This window comes from Pundamilia nyererei, unplaced genomic scaffold (genome assembly GCF_000239375.1).
Source record: "Pundamilia nyererei isolate P.nyererei 1_Seehausen unplaced genomic scaffold, PunNye1.0 scaffold00141, whole genome shotgun sequence".
NCBI lineage: Eukaryota > Metazoa > Chordata > Actinopteri > Cichliformes > Cichlidae > Pundamilia > Pundamilia nyererei.
The window spans coordinates 1,431,504-1,444,413 of NW_005187542.1; the positions used below are offsets into that span (position 1 = coordinate 1,431,504).

The 12,910-nt window shown below is 40.8% G+C and overlaps 1 protein-coding gene across 4 annotated transcripts in view; it reads left to right on the forward strand.

The window, feature by feature from the left end:
- The window catches only part of LOC102202326 (potassium voltage-gated channel subfamily H member 7-like), a 69,620-nt gene that overhangs the window by 55,806 nt on the left and 904 nt on the right, over positions 1–12,910 (forward strand). For 2 of the 4 annotated variants that reach the window (XM_005744254.1, XM_005744255.1), the window contains exons 13-17: positions 784–989; positions 1,530–1,614; positions 5,548–5,838; positions 6,970–7,129; positions 11,265–11,442. In XM_005744254.1, coding sequence (XP_005744311.1) covers positions 784–989; positions 1,530–1,614; positions 5,548–5,838; positions 6,970–7,129; positions 11,265–11,442 — 920 coding nt within the window. Of the gene's footprint in view, positions 1–783; positions 990–1,529; positions 1,615–5,547; positions 5,839–6,969; positions 7,130–11,264; positions 12,906–12,910 lie in introns of those variants that run through there. The other 2 variants (XR_001290513.1, XM_013913638.1) reach the window with 2 other exon arrangements.

The following is a 12,910-nucleotide window of genomic DNA, read 5'->3' on the forward strand; positions in this document are numbered from 1 at the left end:
AAAAAAAAAGGGCACGATTTCTTTCATATAGAGACAAATGACAAAAGAAATGGGGAGGGATGAACGAGTGGGCAGGTTAGAGAGAAGAGAAGAGCAATAGAAAACAAAGAATGTGAAGTGACAGCGGAAGAAAAGAGAGTAGAGAAATTTTGTGTGGTTGTCAGCGTGGTGTGATGTAGTGCTTGATGACAGAAGCCGCATTCTGCTATCAACAGCTTCCAGATTTAATCACAGCAAATCTCATCTGGTCTCCCTGTTTCTCTCATCTCAGCTATGGGCAGGTGTAGCCTGCTGAGCCTTTTATACGCTTGTTTTTCATTAAGGGCTCTTTTCACACAGCCAATAAGGTCTAGAGAAAGCACATGACACAATAGGGTTAGGATAAGCAAGGGCCATCACATGTAAGTCAGCACATTCTCTGCGAGGGAATTAGATCAACACAAAAATAACACAAAATGTAAATAAAATCTCATAAATCCATATTTTAGTCAATATGAAACAAAGCTTTATCATTATCATTTTAAGAAAAACAGGTGGAGGAACATTTTGTATCTAATTAGCTTAATTTGTAGCTCAGTAACATGTTTGGTTATAAGAAAAGCATCAGAGGGAGAGTTTCTTAGGCAGAGGTTCCCCAGTCTGCAAAACACTGCATCTACAAGTTATATATGCTATATGTTCTCCAGTAACTTTAATTTAATTTCTTCTGCCAAAAATAAATGTCCTTCATAAGCTGAAAGATGACACTTCCTGTGTCAACCTCCCCACTTGTTTCTTTTTTAGGCAAAAATGACATCTTCGGAGAAATGATACACCTGTACGCAAAGCCGGGGAAATCCTGCGCAGACGTGCGGGCGCTAAGTTATTGTGACCTGCAAACCATTCAGAGGGAGGACATTCTGGAGGTGCTGGACATGTATCCAGAATTCGCGGACCACTTCTTCACTAACCTGGAGCTCACGTTTGACCTCCGTGATGAAAATGCAAAGGTAACTTAAATAAGGCTGGCCCCACCGATTATAGCAATATAGGCTTTCATATTCAGTTCTATTTTAAAGAAATTTCTGTAATCGCTCATTTGCTGGAAGACAAGAATGAGAGAGTACTAATCGCTGGACAGAAGACATGATGTGGGGAGGTTGTAATAACGCGTTAAGTGAGAGAGCAGCATCGCGTGTGTGTGTGAATCCAAATGAGCTAGTTTTATCTTTTAAAAAGAGAGCTGGGAGTGCACTTTGTGTTGACCTTTGGTTATTTATTTAGAGAACTGGAAAGCAGAGAGGGACGCAGAGCAGAGGTGACACATGAGAAGAGCGTGCTAGGATTACAACAAAAACAGCAGAGACATGGTGTTCCAACAAGACAGGCAGGAGTTTATATTGCTTAGTTAAGGAAGCTTGTTGTTTTAATACCAACACAATTTTTGTGCTTCTAACATTTTTACTTCTAGAACAACAGAGGCGAGTGACACAGATATGACACAGACTTTTTACACTGGTTCAGTCTGATCATACATCATCTCTTTATAGGTGACCTACTCACAAGAAACTGATTCTAACATGGATGACTCCAAGTGTCGAAAACGGGTCTCATACAGAAGGAAATCCTCCACAGGTCAGCGTGATGCACAAAAGCACTACTGTTGGTGGTTTTAAATGGGAAACCCTGTTTATTTTGCATCTGGATAACCAGCACACATGCTGTTTACTGTTACCATAGCAGTGCCATTTATTCAGCCAGCTAACACCTCAGACCTGCTGCACCCTCATTTAAATATTCCTCAGAAACATACTGCCAAAACTGATACATACCATGGATGGCATTATCTTGGCCTCCAGTAAGGTAAGTTATAAGGAGCAGTGCCTAAAAGTCGTTCCTGACCATGTAACAAGTCTCTAGTAACAACTTTAAAATGCAGAATATTGAAAAAATTAGAAATGGCTCTGCACAGAAAGTCCACATTAGCTAGTCTTCCTTTGCTTTTTGTAAAATCCAGAAAACCCATTTAAAATCCTCATAGAATCCAGCTGATCTTTTAGGCCCTCTATCTTAAACACCTCATAGTACCATGTTATCCTTACAGAGCACTCTTCAATACGCCTGCACAGCTTACTTGTGGTTCCCGCAGTTTCTAAAAGTAGAAGGGGAGGCAGAGCCTTCAACTATAAGTTGTCTCCTCTGTGGAAACGGCTTCCAGTTTGGGTTCAGGAGACAGACAGTGTCATAAAGCTTATAATTAGGATTGGATCAGGTGCCTGAACCATTTTTAGTTATTCAGGTTTTAGATGTGTCCTTGATCCAACACAGCTGACTTAAATGGCTAAATTACCTCCTCAACATATCTTGAAGTTCTCCAGAGGACTGGTTTAAATGATTCAGGTGTGTTGACCCAGGGTGAGATCTAAAACCTGCAGGACACTGGACCTGGAGGCCTGGAGTTCGACACCCCTGGGCTATAGGCTTGGACTTCCAGAAGATTGTGTGTGTTTGTTTTGTCTTGTTACCTGCTTGTTGTTGTTGGTGGTTGCTCTTTGTTCATCTTGTCTTTCTCCTTATGACTCACCTGGCCTCAGCAGGTGACAGCACCTACCTGAGCCTGGCTATGCTGGAAGTCTTCCTGTTAAAACAGAGTTTTCCTAATACTCCTGCCCTGTCCTTCCTCACCGGGGATTGTCAGATTAATGACAGAGTAATGTGAACATTCTCTCAGTTTTAATTTATTTACTTTCATTTGATCAACTTCTGAAAACTTAGTCATAAATCTTACATATAAAATCTGACAATCACTTTAAACTGTAAGTCTAAAGTCTGCAAATTCTTTTCACTGTTTTAGACACAGATCTGTTTGGACTTGTATAAAAGAGAGACACACAGCATGTAAATCTGCCGAATCAAATATGGAACTACCTGCTGAGGTGACCCTTGTGAGTAAGGGAGCATCTGAAAGTAGCTTTTATTAATAATTAACAGTGAGCCTTTCATCCGAGCAACAGCAGCTGCAATTATGGATCTTATGACTAAATGACCAAAGTTTGGGTATTGAATTGTCAGCATAGTTTGAGAGAAATGATCTCCAAAACCACTGTTACACTCTCTGTTTAGCCTTATTTCATGTTTTTTTTTCTGTGACTGATGTTTCACATACCTGTACCTATCACAGAGACTCACATTCAAATGAAGTCATTTTCCTATACATGTACCTGTGCACAGAGCCTAGGTGGAGCTGAGTGTGAAGCCTTTCTCAGACCTATTTTTAGCACATCTATATTGTATCCAGAAAGATTCCAGCATTTTTTTTAAGTGGATTGAAACCACATTTGGACATTTCTAGAGAAGTGTGTCAGTGTGGATGCTAAAGTCAGTTTACAAAGCGTCTTTTGTCATGCAAAACACAGCACGCAAAGGACAAGGTACACATGCAGAGCTGCTTACTTATTACACTGTTACCATAGCAACTCATTCAGATAGCTGGGCGACATGTAGACACACAAATCCAATCTGATCACTTAACCAAATAACAGTATTGAAACTGTGCCTTAAAAGGAAGACAGCAGGCAAATCAGAGTTGCCTGATGTCTTAGCAAAGCATGTGACCTCCCTGTGTCAGGTCAGAAACTCATGAGGGCTAATGAGAATGAATTTTGGGTGATGTGTTTTTCTATGCTTTGGATGTGTTGAATGTCTTCAAGAATTCAACATTTAGTTATCACACGGTGGCCTTTTGGCACACCGTCCACTCTGTAGGAAGTCATGGTGACCTTAGCTGCAAATTCGGTTTTTCCTACAAACATTTTTGATTCTCAGGACAGTATTTTAAATAAACATGTCTACGCAACGATGCCTCCAGGTGGTGTTTGAGTTACACTGAAACCCACTGATGCTCCATTTAACTTGCCAAAGCTGCGCTTCCTCATTCCTAGCCCCTTCTCATGAATGTGTGCTGACTCAAGTGCAATGACAGCCTCAATGTTAATAAAAGGGGAGGTTTATAAAATAAAATAAGCTTATTTTCAGAAAAGATACTTTAATAAAGAATGTTTGCTTTCAGTTAGGCTGGGTTATATTAGGTTTCTTTGTGCAGTCATGCTCAATCATACAAACTGAACCTCAATCATACAAACTGAACCTTCCTATTTGCTGCGGCACTGTTAATGCATTGTGAAAGTGCTCGGCACTGACAAGCTGGACTTGTTTTGTACTTTTCTGAAGCTCACGCATGACAGAATTTAAAATACAGAGAAGTCTAAACAATTTCATTAAACTACATTAATTAATCCATCTTTTGTCACTGTCACTGGCAACAACATACAAAAAGAGAACCTCAACAATCTGACAGACCATTTTAACAGGAAGAGGCCTCTGGCTGAACCAGGCTCAGGGAGGTGCAGCCATATGTTGACTGGTTGGAGTGAGGGGGAAGAGATGAGTGGAAAGAAGAGCACAGAGAGGCTACAAACAACAAATGGGGAAAATGGGGGGAGGTGAGAATAGATAAGTGCTCAGTGCATCTCCCAGCAGAGCCTATAGTAGCATAACTTGTTTGGATATCCAGATCCAGACTTATATGGGCTCAAAATGTGGTCAAAAATATTTTGTACTTGTAAAGACCTGCAGTTCAAAAAAAGCACCCCTCAGACAGCCAAACCCATCTGTTCTCTGATTGGATTGTTACATTTGTGATTGACATGACATTGACCAATCAGATGAAAGAAAGAAAAATAGGGTCAAAATTCGTACTTGTAACTTGCAGGGGTTTTTTTGGCTAAGTCCACACACAAATCTTTTTTACACATACAAATCCTGATTTACAAGTACAAAATATTTATGACCTCATTTTGAGCCAATAGACTTACTCATAACCTGTAGGAAAAAGAAGAGTTTAAAGCTTAATATGAAAAGTAGGGAGCATGTCTGTCTCTTAAATCCAAACTGGGAGCTAGTTTCACAGAATAGAGATCCAGTAGCTGAAGGCGCTGCCTCCTAGTCGACTGTAAAATAAAATACACAAACAAGTCTGCAGTATGAGAGTGAAGAGCTCTTCTGGCAACAGTTGATACTAAGAGATTTTAAAAATATAATGCTTCATCATCATTCAGTACTTCGTACGTGAGGTGGAATATCTTTAATTTAATCTAATTGGTCACCATGGTTACGAGTCCTCTGTCACTGGTGTCACCATCTCACAGTATAACACAAGTAGGGACAGAGAAAGTAGCTAATGGTCCATTTCACAGTCTAGCAGCTGGCATATCTTGCCTGCATCCATCAGGTGTGAAGATTTAGACCTCACTTCAGTTTGGAATGAAAAGCTCATGTTCACTATTCATTACTGCTGAACAAGCTTGCCTTGTAAACACACATTTGGAACACATTATGATATAATGCACAACATTAACAGGCTAGATTGTGCTTTAACATTGTTTGTCCTCACTTTAATCCCAAAGCAAGACACGTGCTACTGTTGTCAGATAACAAAGGCAACCCCCACATCCCCAGAGGAAGTCAGTGTTCCCCCAGCAGGTTTCCTGACTGCACTTTGTGCCCTAGGCTCCCACAACCAGGACAACAAGGAGACTGCGGTCACCTACTGCAACACAAAGCAGACGAGGCAGATCTATGCTTCCTCGGCAGCTGAGAAGAGGAGAGAGTCTGCTGAGGAGGGAGAGAATGATGAGGATGAGGAGGAAGAAGAAGGCAGGGAGGAGGAAGAGGAGCAGAGGCCCTTGTGTTCTGGTGTGCTGGGCTACCCGGTGGTAAGGGACCACGCCCTGGGCCTTGGGTTGAACAGTGCTTCCAGTACACAGGCTGGAGACAACGCACAGAACCAGGAATACAAAGGTGACAGAGATGTCAGATGTATTTGTTCCTACAAATGAAGAGGTTTTTTTTTTTTTATCTCTCCATCAAGTAACAAGAGATTAGTCTTTATTTCTTTCCTGTCATTCAAATAAATGTTTTTTTCTAACAAAAACCAAGTGGATAAAACACTAAAGAAACATCTGGGAAATTACTGACATTGTTCAAATACACAGTTTCCTGTAAATCTGGGGGGTTTTTTCCCTGTAAAGGTTGACACCAGAATAAGTAATTAACTTAGAAGTTCATTTTCAAGAATTCAAAAAACCCCAGTTAAAAAAGCCTGAGGGGAGGATTGTCACATCTATTAAAAATCCCAAAAAGGATTATGTGTCATGTTGAAACCTAAAACCAACTCAGTAATAAAATGTTAGAGGATTTTATCCAGCACTTGGCTCGGGACACCCCTTGTGACTGTAGGTTTGGGCCAAACTGAAGGATCTGTTGGAAACATGTTGTTAATGTGAATGTTGTTAATAGGACTGTACCGGCTGTAAACGCGCAGCAAACCGATACAGAATCCTCCTATGCATTCCGATGCAGATGCAGCTTCCACATAAACAGCTGCATCTGACTTCATTTGATCTGCAATCTCAGTAGTCAGCTGCAGTCACCTTAAATCCTCCATAAATTGGTTTAGTATAAACACACGCACAGGGCGCTCCTGAATTTTAACTGCAAGTCAAACTCAGCAGGATTCCACACTGACGTGGGAAATCTGTGTCAGTCTGTTGGTTTGATAATATCCCACAATTCAGATGTTACAGCTGTAAGAGGATTTGTTCTGGAGAGCAGAGTGATATTGATTCTTACAAACTGGCGAGAGAAATGCACAGGAAATGTCAATTTAATCTCTAGCAGAAACCCAAAAGAGAGGCAGGAAAATCCCACTGAGGTTGTGATGCAAGCTGGGGTCAGATGGGTGTTTTCCTCTCCAGTGTAAATGTCAGGAATCAGAAGGTGGTAAGCTGCTCAGAGCTCAGTAAAGCTAAATGATGAGAGGGCACAGCACATACAGTGCTTTCCCTGAGAAACCATTCTAATAACACAGATCGTTTCTTGTGCACGCATGTGTATGCGTATTCATCTCTGCTTGCATGTCTTTCCCTCCAGAGCTCCACCCTGACGAGTGGGTGCGTCAGCATCCCGGTGAGGCTGCGGAGGAGTCGGCTCACTGCCAGGAAACACCAGCCAGGGAGGATGACAGTGACACAGAGCTCACCTATGGAGAGGTGGAGCAACGTCTAGACTTGCTGCAGCAGCACCTCAACAGGTGCGCAAGGGCAAAGGGGAAGGGTTTTGAAACAGCTTGTTGGTCATGTCAAACCAAAAGACTGCAAATGCTCTTTGTATCGTCAACACTCAGGATTACGTTGATACAGAGGCTTCAGGCAACTTTAGCGGCTAAACTCAATAGTGAATTTCTAAATGCGATATAGCAACAGCAGCAGGAAAAGACCAGTTTATCAGTCAATGCTGGAGCTGAAGCTGAACGTCCCTGCAAAAGTCTGCTGAGCAGAATGGAACATGATGTCAGTCCTAAACACGTTACTATCTACATATATAAGTATATATAGCATAAGTATTTTTTTTTTCATTTTTCATTTCATTTATCATTAATCACCCAAACATGCTGCACATCCTTTCCAACTCAAGCGCTCTGCCTAGCCAGTCAGTAAAAGTCCTTTTCGCCTTCATTAGTGCCTAGGATCACATAGAAGTCACTGCAAGTCACTTCTGTCTCCATTCTTCAACTCTCTGACTACTCAACTTATTCTTAGCTAACCTATTTCTTTGAATACATTCCTGCACTTCTCCATTTCCCCACCAAGTACACCAAACAGCTTCTTGGCTTGGTACTTTAGCTGTACTTTCCCACTCATCGGTAACACTTCCCTACAAACCAGAGCAGGTCTCTCTCCCTAAACTGTGCATACGATTCTTTCATCCTCAGCTTTATTTGTACTTGCTTCCTCTTCTTAATATACAGTAATTTCCTATAGACTACTGTCTGATGCTAACTAGCGACATTCTCCCCTGACATAACTTTGCAGTCTTCTATTTCAGATTCCCCTTCTGCATAAGATGTAATCCACTTGTGTTTAACCTTCATTCTTAGATCACCCTATGTTCCCCCCTTTGTGTTTACAGCCATTTCTGTCCATTTCACAAAATCCACTACCGTCTGTCTTTCTCGATTTCTCACTATAGCTATACAGCATGCCCTCATCACCTCTGTTCCTTTCATCTACATGTCTATTGACGTCCACTCCAATCACCACTCTTTCGCCCATGGGAACAGTCTCTACTGCTTCATCCAACTTACTCTAGAATTCCTTCTTCTAACTGACATATTCAACCTGTGACACTGACAACATTCAGCATCACCCCTTAAATTTCTGGGTTCAAACTCATGATTCTGTCTGCAACCCTCTTCACGGTCACATTATTCACATACTTTTCCTTCAAGTTGACCCCCTTCTCCATTTCTCTTCCTATGTAGACCACGGCATTTTGATCTCTTCTACTTTTTTTGCATTGTTGAAACCACTCATAGCTCATTTTTATACCAGAAAGCTAGCTTTCTCAGTTAATCCCATAAAAACTATAACACATCCTTTTTCTGGGGAGCAACTGCCAAATCACGGATGTACTGTTTTTAAATAAAGGAACAAAGAAAAATGCACCAATATGTAAACTTCCAGGCTTTTTTCACATTTTGAACAGTTTTGGTTGAAACTTAAACTAATCTATTGGTCAGTACTTCTGGCCAATCAGATTTACCATCACTAGTCAATGTTACAGGAGCTAAATCAGTGGAATGCTATTTCAGGATTTTTCAGGCACTTAACCTTTGGATTACTAAAGACACCTCCGGGATCATATTTGACTCAATTTTCTATAATAGGCTTTGTATTTTTCAGCAGCTTCTTTGAGAGCTAGCCATGTGAATCCCATAATTCTGCCTATAATTGGCTAAAACTTGCATACACATTTTAGGCCAGACACCCACTGCAGCTGTGTTAATGCAGAGAGTGGACCATGTGAGCAGCTGGTGTGATTCTGGGCTGGTGCACTGATACAGATGAGGGGGAGGAAGACAGTTAGCGACTGTCTATTTATAGCGCAGAGCCACAAGATACAGACAAATTGCAAGGGTTTCGACGTCATCCTACGAGGTTTGGTTTGTGGAAGTCACAGTAAAGTTGCCAATTGAAGGAGATGGCATTTGTTAGCAACTGTCTCACAAATCTCACATGAAGTAATGAATTGAAGGGTGGAACTACTTGAGTTTCTTCAATATTCTGCTCACTGCCTCTCGGTAGAAATGCTGGTCTCATCACTGCTGAATACCTTTCAGCCATTTATGCTGATTCAGTTGATGGGCAGGCTTGGCCACCGCACCACCAACCCTCATTTACCCTCACAGCAGAACCGAAACAAAGTGTTTACTTCCACTCTGTCCTCTGGGTGAAAAAACCCCCACTCACCTGACAAAGTACCAATGTGCTCAAGTCTGCACTGGAAAGCTTCTGTTTTGCGCGCTGTGTTTACTGACTCTCTTTATTTTGTACTGAAGGACAGAAAAGGAGTGTGTAAGCAGGGGGAAAAGAGGTGATTCATCACCTAACACCCTGTGGCTCATGATGTAACTTGGTGCATAAGGTGATGCAGCGATCTCCAGGAGAAATGAAAAACAGTTCATTTTTATAGAGGATTTCATACTTTCAAGTGCAGATATCACAGAATCAGGTTCAAAATCGGCACAACAGTGAGGGAACTGAGCACTGGGAGCACTTCTTCATTATCTACTACTTCACATTTCCACTTCATTTTAGAGGGAATTAATATACTTTTCACTAGCGAATATCTTTAGCACACAACTCAGAATATTTGAATTATCTTTCCTTATTTATTGCTGGTGAAATCTTTAATGCATCAATACATGCACACACTACATGTGTTCGGTCACACCTTTGAGAATTCCTCATCTTCCTGAAGGCTCTGCATTTGAGCAGGATCATACTACCGGGAAACTCTTGATTGTCCTTACTATATGAAGGAAGCTTTAAAGCTCCCTCTAGTGTTCCATCCATGGTACTGCACTATACTGTGGTACACTTTTTCTGTCTGCATATTCATTGTTGAAATTTACACAAATACATTTTTTAAAATCCTGGTAGTAAACTGCACTACTGATACACTGATACTATTACTGCAGACGTTGGGGATTTAGTAAGAGTACTTTAGTTCTCTATCATATCAAGACTATCTCTCCACTCTGTTACATATTCCATATGTATGGGGTATAACCCCCACATATAGAATATGTAACAGAGTGGAGAGATAGTCTCTCGCTCAGAGAACAAGGTGACAATGTAACCGTATGTTGTGTAGTAATGATTACCTTTAATGGTCTTCCTTGCTGTCACAGCAACAGCGAGTAGCCATTACCAGAAGACTTCTCTTAGAAATAACAGCTGTTCATTTGTTCGGATCTCATTTAATTAAAGTTTTTGACTGGTGTACTCAGAACTATCAAGCAGGAACTCATCACCTGTTTGTCATCAGTATGGAAATCAGTCTTGATTGAGAGTTCTATAGAACCATTTGATTCATGTTACAGCAGCTTATGAGTGAATGAACATGGCGCAATAAAAGTACTTTTAGAAGTACGTCTGTGAAGGTTCTCAGTCATCCAGGTCATCGCAGTCTAAGGAGCTTGGAAAGAAGATTTAAACCCAGTGGGGGGTTACTCCCACTAGGTTTATATCTGGGACTCTCCACCATTTGACCTTAGAACTGAAGAAGCTTCTCGGATGAGAGGTGAAACGTCTTCAAGCAACTTAAAGAAGTCCAGACGCTTTTAGAAGTACATTTTTCCAAACATTTACATTTACTTACATTTATTTAAATTTACTTAGGTAGAGTTAGGGGTTACCACTTTCTATAGAGTCTTGCTAATTACCTATTAATTTTGTTTGACACCCCTGATGTCGAGCATCAAAAATGGGGGAACTCCAGGCCTCAAGAGCTGGTGTCCCCACAGGTTTTAGATATCACCCTGGATCAACACAACTGAATCAAGCGATTAGTTCATTATCAGGCCTCTGGAGAACTTCAAGACATGTTGAGGAGGTAATTTCGCCATTTAAATCAGCTGGGTTGGATCAAGGACACATCTAAAACCCTGCAGGACACAGGCCCTTGAGGCCTGGAGTTCCCCTCCCCTGATGTAAACAATCAACTATCAAGGCTCATTGTTACTTTGTTGAAGTGAACTTTTGTTCTGCTAATATATTTCCTTCAGATGTGTTTTCTCTAATGAAACACAAAGATCTACAGCATCCAAAATGGAACCACTGTCATGCTGCTTTTCAGTTTATTTCATGTTTTGTGGCCATCAGACTTGAGTCCCAGATGACTGCAGACATCCAGGCTATCCTGCAGCTCCTTCAGAGGCAAACAGCAGCCGGTCCTCCAGCTTATAGCACCGTCACCTCCAGCCCAGAGTACCAGAGGCCAGCCGTCAGGATCCAGCTGGTGTCTGCCATCGATGTGAGCCCTGCTCCATCCCAGCCGCAGGTACAGCAGAAGCTTAATGAGTGGAAACGCTGATTTTCCCTAACACTGCCACGGTTTTCAGCTGGTTGTCACACTGTTTTACAATAGCTTTGGCTCCGTTTTTGTGGTAAATTTCAAATCTGTATAATCTTAAGATTCTTGTTGATGAATTCCAATCATAGTTTTTGTGTTGTTTGGGGTTTTTTTGTAATTATTATATAATTAAATAACAGTTACCAAAAGTCAAACCAAATAGCAACTACCTTACCAAAAAGAGCTTAAAGGGGTCATTTCCTCTACATTTACTTAATGTTTACTTAAAGCAAAGATTACACAGTACATAACCTGCTGTTCATGTTACGGTCCCTCCATCACAGGTCAGCAAGGAAAACATCAGGAGTTATTTTGGAGCATAGTAGAGCAAACTGGTTAGCTGTGATGGAGCTCTGCGTTACACAAATCAGAGAACACCAGTGGATTTTGCCCGTCATCACTCAGCGTGCTGCTGTTGTAAAGTTGGAGCAGCTTGCCCTTCAAAATAATATTAAATATTGATCTTTTATTCCATTAAATCCAGTTTGATTTATTTGTGGCAGCAGTTCACAGTTCACGGTCCTTTTACATTTGAAGGTAAATAGCCTGAAATTATATAAGATTTATTAATAATACTATCCTTATGAACCAGCAATCTCCTGTGACGAGCATCAGAAGCGTTTGTTTTCAAAAGGCCACATTGACTTTTTTGCACTATTGCACTTTCTTGTTTAAATCGAGCAGGATGGACTCATTTCAGTCATTCGCCATGATATCTACTAACTGTTTTTTGTTTTTGTTTTGTTTTGTTTTGTTTTTAGTTTTTAGTTTTAGGACATCAGGAGCCTGATTAGGAAGCTCCATGTGCCAGTTCTGAACCTCAAGCCATATTTTGCCCTTGTGTGTCCTATGAGCAAAGCACTGGTGATGGTGGGGAGGAAGAATTCCTTTTTTTTTTCTTTTTTTTTAAAAACAGGATAAACCTCCCAGGAGGACCAGGTTCAGGAGAGGGCAGCCATCAGGTGACGTAAAAAACAAGAGAGAAAACAGGAGCAGAAAGACAACAAACAGAACGAATCACAGAGAGTAGAAAAAGTTAATGGCATGTAGTAGTGGCATATAAATAAAGAGGCTACTGGACAGCAAATAAAATTTTTCATCTCCTGTTATTATAGGTTTTGTATTATAGGTGGATATTTATGAAAGCAGTGTTGAAATAGTGCAGGAGAGCACCTATATGGAAGGACAAAATTCACAGTAAAATTTAAATTTAATTTAATTTTTATTATTTATTAAAACTAATAAGAAAGTAAGTGAGATAAAGCCTTGGAAAGAACTACCAAAAACCACTCCTACGTTGACCGGCTGTCAGGGGTTTATATCATGTGATAGAAAGTCGCTTGCTGTGTGTAGTCTTTCTTTAATTTCTGTGGATTTCCACTGTACTGTTCCATCC